Source organism: Staurois parvus, unplaced genomic scaffold, assembly GCF_062004578.1.
Source record: "Staurois parvus isolate SC_StPar_1 unplaced genomic scaffold, SC_StPar_1.0 ptg000365l, whole genome shotgun sequence".
Lineage (NCBI taxonomy): Eukaryota > Metazoa > Chordata > Amphibia > Anura > Ranidae > Staurois > Staurois parvus.
Window position 1 is genome coordinate 2783910 of NW_028318161.1, and position 14971 is coordinate 2798880.

At 43.1% G+C, this 14971-nt stretch overlaps 1 protein-coding gene across 1 annotated transcript in view; it reads left to right on the top strand.

The window, feature by feature from the left end:
• Nucleotides 1–913: 913 nt before the first annotated feature.
• Nucleotides 914–14971, top strand: part of LOC149456275 (ubiquitin carboxyl-terminal hydrolase 12-like) — a 98515-nt gene continuing 84457 nt past the window's right edge. The window contains exon 1 of the mRNA XM_089685200.1: nt 914–1099. Within this exon, the coding sequence (XP_089541326.1) occupies nt 1052–1099 (48 nt within the window). The 5' untranslated portion in view covers nt 914–1051. The remainder of the gene's footprint in view (nt 1100–14971) is intronic.

Genomic DNA, 14971 nt, shown 5'->3' on the forward strand with positions numbered 1-14971 from the left:
TTGTTATTTTTAAACAAAATGTGCCAGAAAAGGCCTGGTCTAGTGTATATAGAGGCCTACACTTCTGTCCAAAAAGAGGGACAACTGAGAAGGTAAGCAAAACAGAGGGATTTGGTTCCAAAAGAGGGACGGTCCCTCCAAATATAGGGCAGGTGGGAGGCATGGGCACTGGTGGTCAGTGACAGAAAAAGAAATGTCTGCTGTTAGTGGTCAGCAGCAGGGGTAGAAATGTCTGGCCCTGGCAGTCAGCGACAAGGAAAATACTGTTAATGGTTACTGTATAACTAAAGGCAAACCTTTTTTTTCAGTTTTGAACAGAGTGGAGAGGGTTTAAAAGCACTGTCAGGTTTTTATGGCTGCCTATGTCCCCACTAGGGAGATTCACCCTCCCTCTTTGTCCTGTTTACCATTATCAGTGAGAAGTAAAAGAAATTTTGAGTTGTCGCCAAAAAGATAATAGAGGGGAAATCTTCCAATGGGGACACTAGTTCTGGGGACCTGGGGGTAACCATGGAATTCCCTTAGTTTGCAGGGATTACCTCTCACTTCCTGTTTAGCTATAAGACAGGACGTGAAGGGAAATCTCCGCAATAGGACGCAGATGGTGAAAATAAAATCTGACGGGTTATAACCATCCAAAATGAAAAAAAGACTTTTGCCTATAGTTCTACTTTATTGAATGGAAAACCAGCTGGTGTTTGTGGTCAATGGAGGAACATAATAGGTGGCACTGGTGGTGGTCAGGTGCTATGGAAACAATTAGTATAGTCTCTCTTGGAGGATGAGCAGGAAGACACACTCTTCCCAGTTTTATTGTCTCACTTAATTCCATGCTGCCATAGAGCTGACTTGCATTACTCCCTCCCCCCCAGCCAGGCCTCATTCCTGGGGCGGAACGTCTGTTTTAGGCACTCTCGTGCATCCTGCCATATTTCCGGACGGAATGGTTTGAAAGTCGCACAGCGGCGGGCGGAGCGCTATCCCGGGGACTCTGCTGCGGCTGTCAAGGTGCCGAGCTCCGGTTGATCATGGCGACGGCGGAGGAGGGCGGATGGACGTACTAATGACCGTCCGCAAGATCGCCTCGATCTGTACCATGGTGAGTACGGCCTGGGGTGGACAGGGAGCTGGGTGTGTGAGGGGATCAGAGGTGGAGAGCCCCATACCTGCACCCAGCCTTTCCTCCACCTGTACCCCGCTCTTCCAGCTCTGGGGCCTGGAGGGGAGGGAAGTTTCCATGTCATTAGCTGTGCCCGGTGTGGAGTCCTGGACCCCCCTGGGCTCTTCTCCTGGGTCATGAGGGCTCTGGCAGAGCTCACGTGTGCTGGTATGTTGCAGCCATTGGTTTTTATATCTTTAGTAGTTTTAAGGCTTTCTGAACCTTCCTCCCTGCACCTTGTGTAAGATGTACATTGATCGTGTGGTGTCATGGTGTCATTAGTTGTCCTGTACACACAGTCTATGGTAGAGTCAGGCTTCAAATTCTGGGGGCAGAAGCTGTAGCTTGAGGCGTGGCACTGCACAGGTTAATGTATGACCTCTGTCTGTAGTCTGAGAGCTGCCACTTCCAGTGAAGACACATCCCTCAGCCCCTGGGTCTCCGGTCTAGTGCACTGCAGGTCAGAGCAATACAGTAATTAGATCAGACACAAACACACAGGCCTCATTCACAGGCAGCATGGCGGTGGTAAAAGCAGGCAGTTGAGGAAGCAGTTTTACACCCCCCATCGCCCACCTAAAGAAGGGCATGCAGCCACTCAAAGCTGTATACATGCCACAGCAAGATTAACCCCTTGGCGCCTCCCTGCCCTTTGAGGGGTTTGTGACACTGGGGGGCGGGGTTTAGGGTTATGTGACCTTTCTGTGAGGCACCAGTAAATGTGCCAGGAGGGTGTGGTTGTGTTTTTTTTTTTTTTTGTTTACATTGGGTATGCAAATGGTCCAGCCACCAAGAGGCCTGATATTTGCATGCGCTGAGAACAAAGGCGTTAAAGCTCAGGTAGCACCAAACAACCACGAGAATTTAAATTAGTATGGCCATTTTTTAATTCTTAAATTCTACTTACCTAGGTGGATGCAGCATCGGTCCCCCGCCAGCGCTAAGGGTGAGAACTCAGCAATTACATGCTTGCTGAGTTCTCACAGCCACTCTGAGCAGAGAGCAGGTCTGTCAGTCTCTGCTCAGCCCACCCAACGCTCATTGGAGTGCTGGGCTGTGGAGGGGAGGGGCTGGCTCAGGCTCTCATTGTATCACTGAGAGGCTGAGCCAGGTGCTGCTCCAGACTCTGGGGTGGATCCTGACTTTGAAGTCGGGATATTTCACTAGCCTGGACCGGCTGAGTGATGTCAGCCAACAGCGAGCTTTAGCCCACTGTTAGCTGAAAATGGGTCATAGGAGTGCACTCCTGTAATCCACAGAAGTACAGGCAAAAGAGGTTTGGCTGTACTTCTCCTTTTAAAGTCGAACTATAAGGCATTTTTTTTTTTTGGATAGAGTAAGGGGGATTATACTCAGTTTTTTGCCATCTGTGTCCTATTGTGGAGATTTACCTTCAATTCCTGTCTCATAGCCAAACAAGAAGTAAGAGGAAATCCTTGCAAATTAAAGTGGAAGTAAAGGCAAATCCTATCTAACTCTAAACCTACTCTCCGCCACATTCTAAGCCCAATCTAACTAGCCTCGTAAAGAAAATAATCGCTGTAGTTACCTGTTCTGTGTGTAGTAGACAGCCGACAACGGCTGGGAAGTGACGTCACCCACAGAGTTACTATGGGGCTTCTGTTGTCACCTGCCTCTCCTACACACTGCTACAAGCTGAAGCTGCCACTGACAGCATAGTGTGGGACTGAACCTTTACAGGGATAGATAGATAGATAGATAGATAGATAGATAGATTAGGCTTAAAATGTGGCTTAGAGTAGGTTTAGGGTTAGTTATGTTTTGCCTTTACTTCCACTTTAATGAAATCTCCTGGGGTCCCCAGGGCTCCAGAACTAGTGTTCTGGAGACAACCCAAAATTTGGGGTTCTTTTTTACTTGCCCTCCACACAGCTCACAGGAACAGAGCTGAGGCTGTAAGTCTGCTGAAGGTCCCTCCCGTCACCATTTTTCTCTTGGTGTCAGGAAAACTTGTCAGAAGTGGTTGATGCTGATAGCAATGGAAAGAAGCAGCAGACAGAAATGACATTTACGGCTCTGGATAGAGACAAGAACGCACTATAGAGGGATATGCATTGTTCATATTTCATGTCTGAGATTTACAACCACTTTACCTGATTAGATCCATGCCCCAGCAACCTTGGGCAGTGGTTCAGTTTTCTAAAACTTTTCACACATGAGGGGAAAAAAAGCCACTTTTTTTTTTTTTTTTTACTGACCCTGAGCAGATGGCAGGGTGTGCAATGTGCAGGAAGTTGTCTTGTACCCTTTATTGAGTAGGGACAGGGTAGCTGAAGCAATATATGGACCCAGAGGAATAAATCAGCCATGACACTACAAACTTCAGCCACAACATGTGAGCACGTCATTACAGGGTAAGGCAAACAACACAGGGAATATAACTACACTAATACCTGGTTAAAACAGCAAAACATTTTAAAGTGTACAATGCCTTTAAAGCCCAATGCTAGCAATTAGAAAATAATCTACCCTTGTAGTGGGGCGGCTGTTACACATGGAAGCCATAGTGTCGGTTATCCATCTTTACAGATTTTACAGACTACAGCCTGACCTATCTGTCAGTAAAGCCAGGGAGTAGGTAGGGAGAAAATTCAGAGAATGTGGCAGGAATTCAGTGGCACACTTAAGGCACTTTTCTGGTGGTATGGGCCCCTTGAAGCCTAAGTTATTTCACAAATGAAGAAAAAAAAAACAGCACATTACTTAGTCATTAGGATTTGTCCCTTGTGTTGCTGGCTCCCGCATTAGCTAATATCTTAACGAAAAAAGACCGAACATTTTGAAAAATAAGTTGTGGTTTTCTTCGTTTCTGTTATAAATGTTTGGCTCAAATCGCACCACACCGACATTTCCATGTATTTCACACAGGAATGTGGTGCGATTGTTGTGCGAATTACATGCAGTTTCCTGCACCACATAGTGTGAACCTGGACTGAAAGAGAAAAGCTGCTGCCTACACCAAAATGTGTTCCCAAATAAAAGTGGCAAAGAAAAAATTGTGTGTAGTTTGGCACTGCTAATAATGCATGAATATCAAAAGCCAATGATAGTATATACACGGTGTGCACACTTATTAGACAAGTGAGTATTTTGACCAAATCATCACTTTTATGCATATTGTCCTGCTCCAAGCTGTATGCCTATTGGATTATTAGATTTAAGCATGTCAGGTGATGTGTAATGAGGGAGGATAAGGGCTATGGAGATCAACGCCCTATATCATGGTATGCATAATTGTTAGGCAGCTTCTTTTCCTTAGGCAAAATGGGCCAAAAAAGAGATTTAACTGACTCTGAAAAGTCAAAAATAGTAAAAAGTCTTTCAGAGGGATGCAGCACTCTTGACATTGCTAAGCTATTGGGGCATGATCACAGAACCATCAAACGTTTTGTTGCAAATAGTCAACAGGGTTGCAAGAAACAAGTTGAGAAAAAAAGCCGCAAAATAACTGCCAAAGATTTGAGAAGAATTAAACGTGAAACGTCCAGGAACCCACTATCCTCCAGTGCTGTCACATTCCAAAACTGCAACCTTTGTGGAGTGCTCTGAGGTACAAGGTGTTCAGTGCTCAGAGACATGGCCAAGGTAAGGGGGGTTGAAACCCGACCACCACTGAACAAGACACGTTAGTTGAAACATCAAGAGTGGGCCAAGAAATATCTGAAGATAGCTTTTTCAATGGTTTTATGGACTGATGAGATGAGTGACTCTTGACGGACCAGATGGATGGGCCTGTGGCTGGATCCGTAATGGGTGCAGAGTTCCACTTCGACTCAGACGCCAGCAAGGTGGAGGTGGGGTACTGGCATGGGCTGGTATTATTAAAGATGAGCTAGTTGGACCTTTTCAGGTTGAAGTTACACCCAACCACCAAACCTACTACCAGTTTTTAGAAGAACCTTTCTTCAAGCAGTGGTACAGGAAAAAGTCTGCATCTTTCAAGAAGATCATGATATTTCTGCAGGACAATGCCCCATCACACGCATCAAAGTACTCCACTGCGGGGCTAGCCAAGCCAGTAAAGGCCTTAAAGATGAAATAATGACATGGCCCTCTGCTCACCTGACCTAAACCATATTGAGAACTTGTGGGCTCTTCTTAAACGGGAGATTTACAGTGAAGGAAAACAGTACACCTCTGAACAGTGTCTGGGAGGCTGTGGTTGCTGCACACTAAAAGTTGGTTGTCAACAGATCAAGACACTGACAGAAAAGGGTGAATATATTGGTCACTGATGTTTATTTTTATAAATGTCAAATGTTTATTTGTAAATTTTGTGTTTTCTTTATTATTCTCACTTTAACAGATGAAAATAAACAAGTGAGATGGAAAATTTTTGTTTAGTTGCATAATTCTGCTCACTTAGGCTCCATGCACACTGAGCATTTTAATAACGCTGGTAACGTTAGCTGAGTAAAGTCATGTTAAAACTGTTTTTTTTTTTTAAGCGTTTTTGCATTAGTGTTTAGCAGTGTTTTTTTTCGCATTTGTTTTTAGCGGTTTTTTTTTTTACCAGAAAATTTTTTTTTTTTTCTTTTTGCTAAAAAAAAAAAGTCAGAGTGCTGGTTTACCGCATTTTACCACGTTTTTCAGCGTTAGAGCCTTTTTGCAGCTAAAAAACTCCTCTAGAAACCCACTAGTTCTGGGGTTTTTTTCCAGCCAAAAGACGCCCCTGCCAAAAAACGCTGATTACAGTCTGTATGCATGGACACATAGGATAACATGCTGTGGAGTTTACTGGCTGTAGAAAAAACTCCAAAAGCCAAAAACAGCCTCTGTAATAACGTCTAGTGTGCATGAGGACTAATAGTTGCCCAATAATTGTGCACACATCGATATTCTCCCTTGAAAGCCAAAATCTCACTTTTACTTTTGAAAATATTCAGGTTTGAGGTTTATTAACATTTTTGATTTGACCGAGAGCACTGTAGTTCAATAATGAAATGAATCCTGAAAAATACAACTTCCCTAATTGTGTACACAGTGTAATGTATCAAAACCCATAAAATGAAGCAAAATAGATGTATTAGCAAACGCCATTAAACCTGTGCCAATTAATCCTCTTTAAACTCAAAAGTATATATTAAAATGTAATCTGGTGCTCGTGTACTATATCTGTATAGCACACACTAAATAATCACAATTAAAGAATAAACACCCAGCTGACCATCAAACCCATATAGGGCAAATAGTGCAAAATCAAATAAAAACCATAAGTGGTACTGGTATGTTGAAAAGAAATTCCCCCCTATTGGTAAAGTCCCCAATCTACATGCATAAATAATACAATAAACACCTGTCTGACAAATGCATTCAAGATGAAAAAATAAACCTAGTGCAAAAATGAAAAATATTAGTCCTTATATTATTATTATTATTATTATACAGTATTTATAAAGCGCCAATAGTTCGCTCAGCGCTGTACATTACAAAGGGGGACAGAACATGTGACAGAACAATACCAATACAATGTGATACACGAGGGGTTCGAGGGCCCTGCTCTTTCGAGCTTACAATCTAGGAGGGAGGGGATGGTGGCACAGGAGGAGATAGCTGTGGGGGATGGAGTGGTAGGAAGAGTGGAGGAGGTCGGCAAGTTAGCAGGGGGTGGGGTAGGCTTCCCTGAAGAGATGGGTTTTCAGGGTGCGCCTAAAGGAGAGGAAAGTAGGCGATAATCTGATGGGTTGGGGCAGGGAGTTCCAGAGGATGGGTGACACCCTGGAGAAGTCCTGGAGGCGGGCATGGGAGGAGGAGACCAGGGAGCTAGAGAGAAGGAGGTCTTGTGAGAAGCGGAGTGTGCATGCTGGGCGGTACTTGGATATTAGGTCAGTGATGTAGTTCGGGGCAGTATGGTGGACAGCTTTGTACGTCAGCGTTAGGATTTTGAATTTGATCCGTTGCGCAATCGGAAGCCAGTGGAGGGATTGGCAGAGGGGGGTGGCAGAAACGGAGCGGTTGGTAAGGTGGATGAGTCTGGCAGCCGTATTCAGGATCGACTGAAGCGGGGATAGCCAGCGGCGAGGCAGGCCAGTGAGGAGGGAGTTGCAGTAGTCGAGTCGTGATATGATGAGGGAGTGGATGAGCTGTTTAGTGGTTTCTGGGGCTAGGAACGTGCGGATTTTGGCGATGTTGCGGAGGTGGAGTCTGCACGAGTTTGTTAAAGATTGGACTTGGGGCTGGAAGGATAGGTTGGAGTCCAGAATGACACCCAGTACTCTGGCCTGCAGGGCGGGTTTGATGGTAGCGTTGTTGGATGTGACGGAGAAATCAATGGGGGGTGGTGTCCGGGCTGGGGGGGAAGACAAGAAACTCGGTTTTGGAGAGGTTCAATTTAAGGAAGTGGAGCGACATCCAGTCTGATATGTCGCTCAGTAGGTGTGTGATTCGGGCTGAGACCAAGGGGGTGAGGTGGGGGGTTGAGAGATAGATTTGTGTGTCGTCGGCATAGAGGTGGTAGTTGAAGCCGTTAGAGTGTATGAGTTGGCCAAGGGAGGAGGTATAGATGGAGAAGATAAGGTGCCCAAGGACAGAGCCTTGAGGGACCCCAACAGAGAGGGGGAGTGAGGGGGAGGTGGTAGCATTATAGGTAACGCTGAAGGAGCGTTGTGACAGGTAGGATGAGAGCCAGGAGAGAGCAGAATCTCTGAGGCCGAGGGAGTGTAGTTTTTTGAGGAGGAGGGGGTGGTCGACTGTGTCGAAGGCCGCAGAGAGGTCAAGGAGTAGGAGCACTGAATAGTGGCCATTAGCTTTGGCGGTTAGCAGGTCGTTGGAGAGTTTGAGTAAGGCAGTTTCGGTGGAGTGTAGGGGACGGAAGCCGGACTGTAGGGGATCGAGGAGGTTGTTGTCGTTGAGGTGAGAGCATAGGCGGGTGTAGACTAGGCGCTCGAGGAGTTTAGATGTAAATGGGAGCAGGGAGATGGGTCTGAGGTTGTTCGGGTCATTGGGGTCCAGGGAGGGCTTTTTAAGTATGGGGGTGATGTGTGCATGTTTCAGAGGGGAGGGGAAAGTGCCTGAGGAGAGAGAGAGATTGAAGATGTGGGTGAGGGAGCATAGGATGGAGGAGGAGGAAGGTCGTAGGAGTTGTGAGGGGATAGGGTCGAGGGGGCAGGTGGTGAGGCGGGCATCAGAGAGGATCTTGGAGACTTCCTCGATAGTAGTAAGGTCAAAGGTGCGGAGTGTGGGGGGAGCTTCCTTATGAGGAATGTAGGGTGGGGTGGAAGAGGAGGTCAGAGCAGTGGTGGGGCCGTGGGAGAGGGGTGATGAGGGGGTAGCTGAGTGAGGGTGAAGGGGGTTGGAGAGAGTTTGAGCAGCGACGAAGTCCCTGCGGGTTATGTCGAGGGGGAGGGGGGATAAGGGGGTAGCTGTTTGAGAGGGTGTGTGAGTTGCGGCAATGTCCTTGCGAATTGTGTCAATCTTGTTTTTGAAGTGATTGGCAATCTCAAGGGCAGTGAGTGAGGTGCTGGGTGGAGGTGGGGGTGGCGAGAGTAGAGAGTTGAAGGTAGAGAAGAGTCGGCGAGGATTGGAGGAGAGGGCCTTGATGAGGGTCAAGAAGTAGGCCTGTTTGGCAGCATGGAGGGAGGAGGTGTAGGTGTGGAAGGCAGATTTGTAGCAGGTGAAGGCTTGTTGGGATTTGGTTTTGCGCCATAGTCGCTCCAGGGCACGACTTTGTCGTTTGAGGGTTTTGGTGTGATCAGTCTGCCAGGGCTGGAGCGGTCGGGGTCTGATGTTGCGTGTGGTTAAAGGCGCTAGTGAGTCAAGGGCTGTTGACAGCGCATTGTTGTAGGCGGTCAAAGCCAAGTCAGGGCAGGACAGGGGGAGGATGCGGTCGTGGAGTTGATCAGCTGCAGAGTGGAGGGAGGCAGGGTTAAGGTTGCGGAGGTTACGGCTGGTAGTGGTGTGACATTTGGAGGGGTAGGCGTTGGAGGACGAGGAGATAGAGAAGGTGATCAGGTTGTGGTCAGAGAGAGGGAAGGGGGTGTTAGTGAGGTTGTGGGGAGCGCAGCGGTTGGAGAAGACAAGGTCCAGGATATTTCCGTCGGAGTGGGTGGTGGATTGTATGCACTGTGCAAGTGCAAAGGAGGAGGTTAGGTGGAGGAGACGGGCTGTGTCTGGGTTGTCGAGGTTGACAGGGATGTTGAAATCCCCAAGGATGATGGTGGGTAGCTCAGAGGAGAGGAAGAAGGGTAGCCAGGAGGAGAAGTCATCCAGGAAGCGGGGTATGGATCCAGGAGGCCGGTATATCACAGCAATCTTCAGGGGGGTTGGGGAGAATAGTCGGATGCAGTGGGCCTCGAAGGAGGAGAAGGATAGGGAGGGGGGGTTTGGGAGGACTCGGAAGGTGCTCTGCGGTGACAGGAGCAGACCAACCCCACCACCTTTACGACCGTTAGGCCTGGGTGAGTGGGTCCAGGTGAGACCTCCGTAGGAGAGTGCAGCAGGGGAGGTAGAGTCAGTGGGCTGGATCCAGGTTTCCGTGATCGCTAAGAGGTTGAGGGAGCTGGAAACAAAGAGGTCGTGGATGGCGGTAAGCTTGTTGCACACCGATCGGGCGTTCAGGAGTGCACATGAAAATGAAGGGGAGATTTTAGGGAGCAGGGGGACAGATACTAAGTTGTGGGGGTTGCAGTAGGACGTGGAGGTGGGAGGGTGTTGAGCGGGTGAGGGAGGTGGAGGGCCAGGATTCGAGGAGATGTCCCCCGCGGCTAGGAGGAGGAGAAGGGTGAGAAAGGTGGCATGGGAGCGGGATGTGCAGGAGCATGAGAAACTACTAGTGGAGGTGTTGGGGTCAGTTGGAGAGTGGAGTAATAGGAGGAGGTGGTGGGTGCCATAGAGGGGCGAAGGAAGCAGTGAGGACACAATATACAATATTGAATGACTATTAATTTTCAGTCCCCAAGTGACATGACTTTTCAAACAATCTTTCTACCACGGTGCTCATTCACTACCAGGCGTGCCTGCTCATCTTTTTATTGACCTATATGTTATACAGGTCAAAAACAGCACTGTGTATGATATCCATGGTCACTCCAACTGTTCTGCAGCGTCCTGTAGAAATGCCAAAAGGGTTGCCTCCAGAGGTTCAACTCAACCGTTTGTGCTAAAGTTGCTCATAGGATAAAAAGCAGAGAACTTCCCTTAATGAAAAATTAGATATTCTTCTAAGAGCCAAAATCTCACTTTTGTAATGATGTGAACTTGTGAGCTACTATGGTGGTATATAAATACTTGTGAATGATTAGCTCCTATAAATGTGATGGTGCATCAACACAAAAACACATACTCATAATGTGTGAGAATAAATAAATAAAATATTAAATGTGTCGCGCTCCTCAATATTATTTAGTGATATATAATAATAAAAATAAAAAATAAATAAATAAATCTAAATAATTTTAAATAAATATTAATCCATGGTGATGGAATTTAAAAAACACTTCTGGTGCTATATTTGATTAACCATATTAATAAAATAGATAATGTGAAAAAAGCAGATAAATTCAAATTATATGGACACAATATTAATCAAATCAGGTAAACTGAAGAAACCCCCATACGTAGTGGTATTTATGTGCAAAGCTTATATGTGCAAAGATGCAAAACAATTTCACAAAACAGTTATATAAAGAGAATATATATATATATATTAAAAAACAATATAATTCATATAAAAAATATTAAATAAAAATAAATAGTAAATACTGATAAAACAATACAAATGATATAGTGTGCTCACTCTCACTTGTGCAGCCTAAAATAGTGATTATAACTATATACTGGTTATCCTTAACTCAGGTGACATGTGATTGTCCCGAAAATGGAAGATGTATTGCTGTTGAGGTAGATTGTAATATTACTTTCCTTCCACTAGATGGCCTTTTCTTCTAAGTTATGAGGGCTGGATAGATGGAAATAGATATCTCCCCTCGTCCTGTTAGAGTCTATCTCCTGTTTCCTCTTCTTCCCTTTTGCTCCTCCAATTTAGGCCATGTAAAAGAAAGATTCCCACATAGTGCTTTATCCTTCATAAAATGTTTTAATGTGTCTCCAGACAAATGCAAACTTACATTCCACAGGATAATACAGAGCGTTTTTTTGAAATGTGTGCCCTCGCACAATAACAGTACTCGCCGTTCCGCTGTTGGTGACGTCAGAGCCCCTCCCCTACACGTTACGCCACAGGGTCACGTGGCTTCCTCAGGGGGATATAGTAAGACGCCATGACGCTACTGCTCTTATATAGGTCGTTCCAGCGCCATTTTCCCGGAGTCCGCACAGAGGCGGCCATCTCAATGGGGCCAGATATTTTTACTTATGTTCCAGCAATGTGTACATGCATAGACCACATTGCTTATATTGTATTTACAAGGTTTATTAGGAAACAACCTTTACTCTGACTATATATCACTAGTACTGTGACCGGGCTAGGCACCAAAAAATACAATAGTTGTGTACATACAAAACCTTTACTTGGACACATTATTAATTCTTATTATCCCATGATTTACAATATAAAAATCTTTTAATCAATTTATTTAAAATATATAAAATAATATTTATAAAGGAGGAAGTTATTTTATTTATTACAGGGAGAAATATTTAAAACTTAAATAAAAATGATATGAGAAAAAAAAAAAAATAGAAAAGTATAATGAAAAATATAAATAAAAATAAAAAAATATAAAATATTTTATAATAAAAAAAAAAAAAATGATTTGAAAATTGTTTAAAAATAGTGACTAAATCCCCTTACTGTCTAATCATTCAATCCTATAACCCTACACAAATCGATGTTATGCTACATGCATGTTCCTATATTATTTAAATTTTTATTGTATTACAATCTGTATTAGAAATATATAAAATGTATAAAATATTTAAAATCTTAATTTATTAAAATTTATTTTAGTAGTTATAGAGTGATAATATGGAAAATCATCTACATTAATACACCACCCTTAAATGAAATCATGCTGCAATAACATAATGCATGTGTGTGTGCGTCTACCTACTCCCTATATACATGTGTCTGCAAGCGCACACAAGTACCTGCTATACGCAGCATGCTATGTTTGTTATTTGTTTATAAGGATTGAAGATCTTATAAAATAGTGTACTCTCCACTAGTAATTGCTGATAAAGCAAGATAAGTCAAATTCCTTATTCAGGCCTTTAGGATCTAAACAACTCATTTCATATATCCATTTTGACTCCTTCTTGCTGATCTCTCTAATTATATTATCCCCTCTCCAGTGCTTAGTGTGCCTTTCTATTCCCCAAAATTGTAAATGGGAAGCATCTGAATTGTGGAATTGACGAAAGTGTTGTGATACATGGTGGTACTTATAGCCTCTATTTATATTATACACGTGTTCTTTAATCCTTTCTTTTAAAGCTCTTTTGGTTCTGCCTATATATATAAGGTTACAAGGGCATTTTAAAGCGTAAATGACTCCTCTCGTATCACACAAGATGAGTTGTTTGATCTTATATTCTTTATTATTATGAGTATTAAAAAATGTATGTCTACGTCTGGGGTTGCTCTTAACCCTGCTGCAGCTATAGCAGCGTCCACATGCATAAAAACCTATGCCCTGAAAAAAACTAGTATTTCTAGAATGAGGGGGTTCCAAAATGTTTTTTACTAATCTGTCTCTCAGATTTGGTGCTCTCTTATATATATATATTTGGGTTTGTCCGGTATTATATCTTTTAAATGTTTGTCTAACTTCAGAACATTCCAATGTTTGGAGATGATTTTTTGTACCGCTTTATATTGTTTATTGTAGTCCAAAACTACTGGTACCTTAATGTTTTTTGTGCTTTTTTTGGGTTTATCCCTTAACATCATATCTCTATCCATGTGGCCTACTATGTTTCTTTCACTTTCAATTTTGTCCGGTGCATATCCTTTATCTATGAGTCTTTGTTTTAATACTTCGCTTTGTGCTCTATAATCAATTTCTTTAGTACAATTTCTTTTAAGCCTTATGAATTGACCCTTGGGCATATTATTGATCCAAGGTCGATAGTGACAACTTGTGGTTGGTATATATGCATTGCGATCTGTCTGCTTAAAAGAATTCTTTGTATATATCATGTTGCCTTCTTTTACCATCAGTATATCTAGGAAATTTACAGCCTCTTCACTTATATTCCAGCTCAAAGTTATGTTGTTTTCATTCCTATTTAGGTTCTCATAAAAATCCTCTAAATCCTCTTTAGTGCCATCCCATATAAGGACAATATCATCAATATACCTACTGTATGTTAGTATTTCTTTTTTCTGACTTCTATAGATATATTCCTCCTCCCATTTTGACATGTATAAATTGGCAATGCTAGGGGCGAACTTAGCACCCATAGCAACTCCTCTTATTTGCAGAAAATATTCACCACTGTACCAAAAATAATTATGATATAGACAGAACTTTAAGCATTTAAGGATGAACCTTTTATGCTTGTTGGAAGTTGCAGAATCATTTTTTAGCGCCCATTTAGCTGCCTCTATTGCTCCTTCATGGTTTATATTGGTGTATAGGGATGAGACATCTGCTGTGCTTAATAATGTATTTTCATTTACCCTCATATTTTGAGTCAACTGAATAATATGTCTTGTGTCCTTGAGGTATGCTGTAGTTTTTACAACTGGTGGCTGTAAATGGATATCAATGTATTCACCTAACCTAGATGTCATTGAATCTATCCCGTTGATAATTGGTCGTCCCGGAAGGTTTTTACTATCTTTATGTATTTTTGGTACTGCATATATGATGGGTAATTTACATACTGATGGTATCAGATATTTCTCCTCTTTTTTATTCAGTATTCCCTTCGCACTTCCGTATTGTATTAACTTAACCAATTCTTTCTTGTATGCCTTTGTTGGGTCACTTCAGAGTTTTTTGTATGTTGATGTATCACTTAACATATCTGTCATGGTGTTTTCATATTGATCCTTGGACATGACCACTATTCCTCCTCCCTTGTCCGCTGGTCTAATTACTACATTTTTCTTTTTCTCCAAACTCTTAATGCCTTTTTGTAAGGCCTTATCTTCTCTATATTTTTTAATTTGTAAAGCTTCCAAATCCTCAACAATTAGTTTTTTAAAAATATCTATATATTTGTTATCAGTGATTTTAGGATTAAAAACCGATTTATTCCTAAGGGTGGTGTGGTGTGTAGTTTCCTGTTCTTCAGAGTGATTCTTGGTGATGGGGTTTTGGGCATAGTATTTTTTAAGGTTTAAATTCCTTATCAATTTGTGTATACTCACATAAGTGTCAAATTTGTTAAGGCCTCGAGTAGGTGCGAATTTGAGACCTTTATCTAGTGCGTGAATTTCTTCCTTCTCTAAGGGGATACCACTAATGTTAAAAATTCCTTCTCCCTTTAATCTCTCCTTTTTTTGTTTGTTCCTTCTTCCTCCTCTGCACCCTCTCCTGTTGGCCGTCCTTTTATTTCCCCTCGTTCCATTTGGGGATATTGGCTCCATCCTAAAAAAGGATTAGGTATAGACATATCAGGAGCCGGTGACGCCAATGGCGAATAACTATTGTATTGAGGTAGAACGAAATGTTTGTGTTCTGGTCTATTATAGTATTGGGGTCTTTGTGGTTTAGGCGGGTATTGTTCATATGCATAATTCCCATGATTCACTGTGTTGTAATCTCCTTGTCTATAATTGTGATATGGTCCTCTTGGTTGGTAACCCCTATTGTAATTCTGATTGTGGTAGGGTCTACCCCCTTGTGGTGGATATTGGGGTGGTCCTCTATGTTGGTTATAATT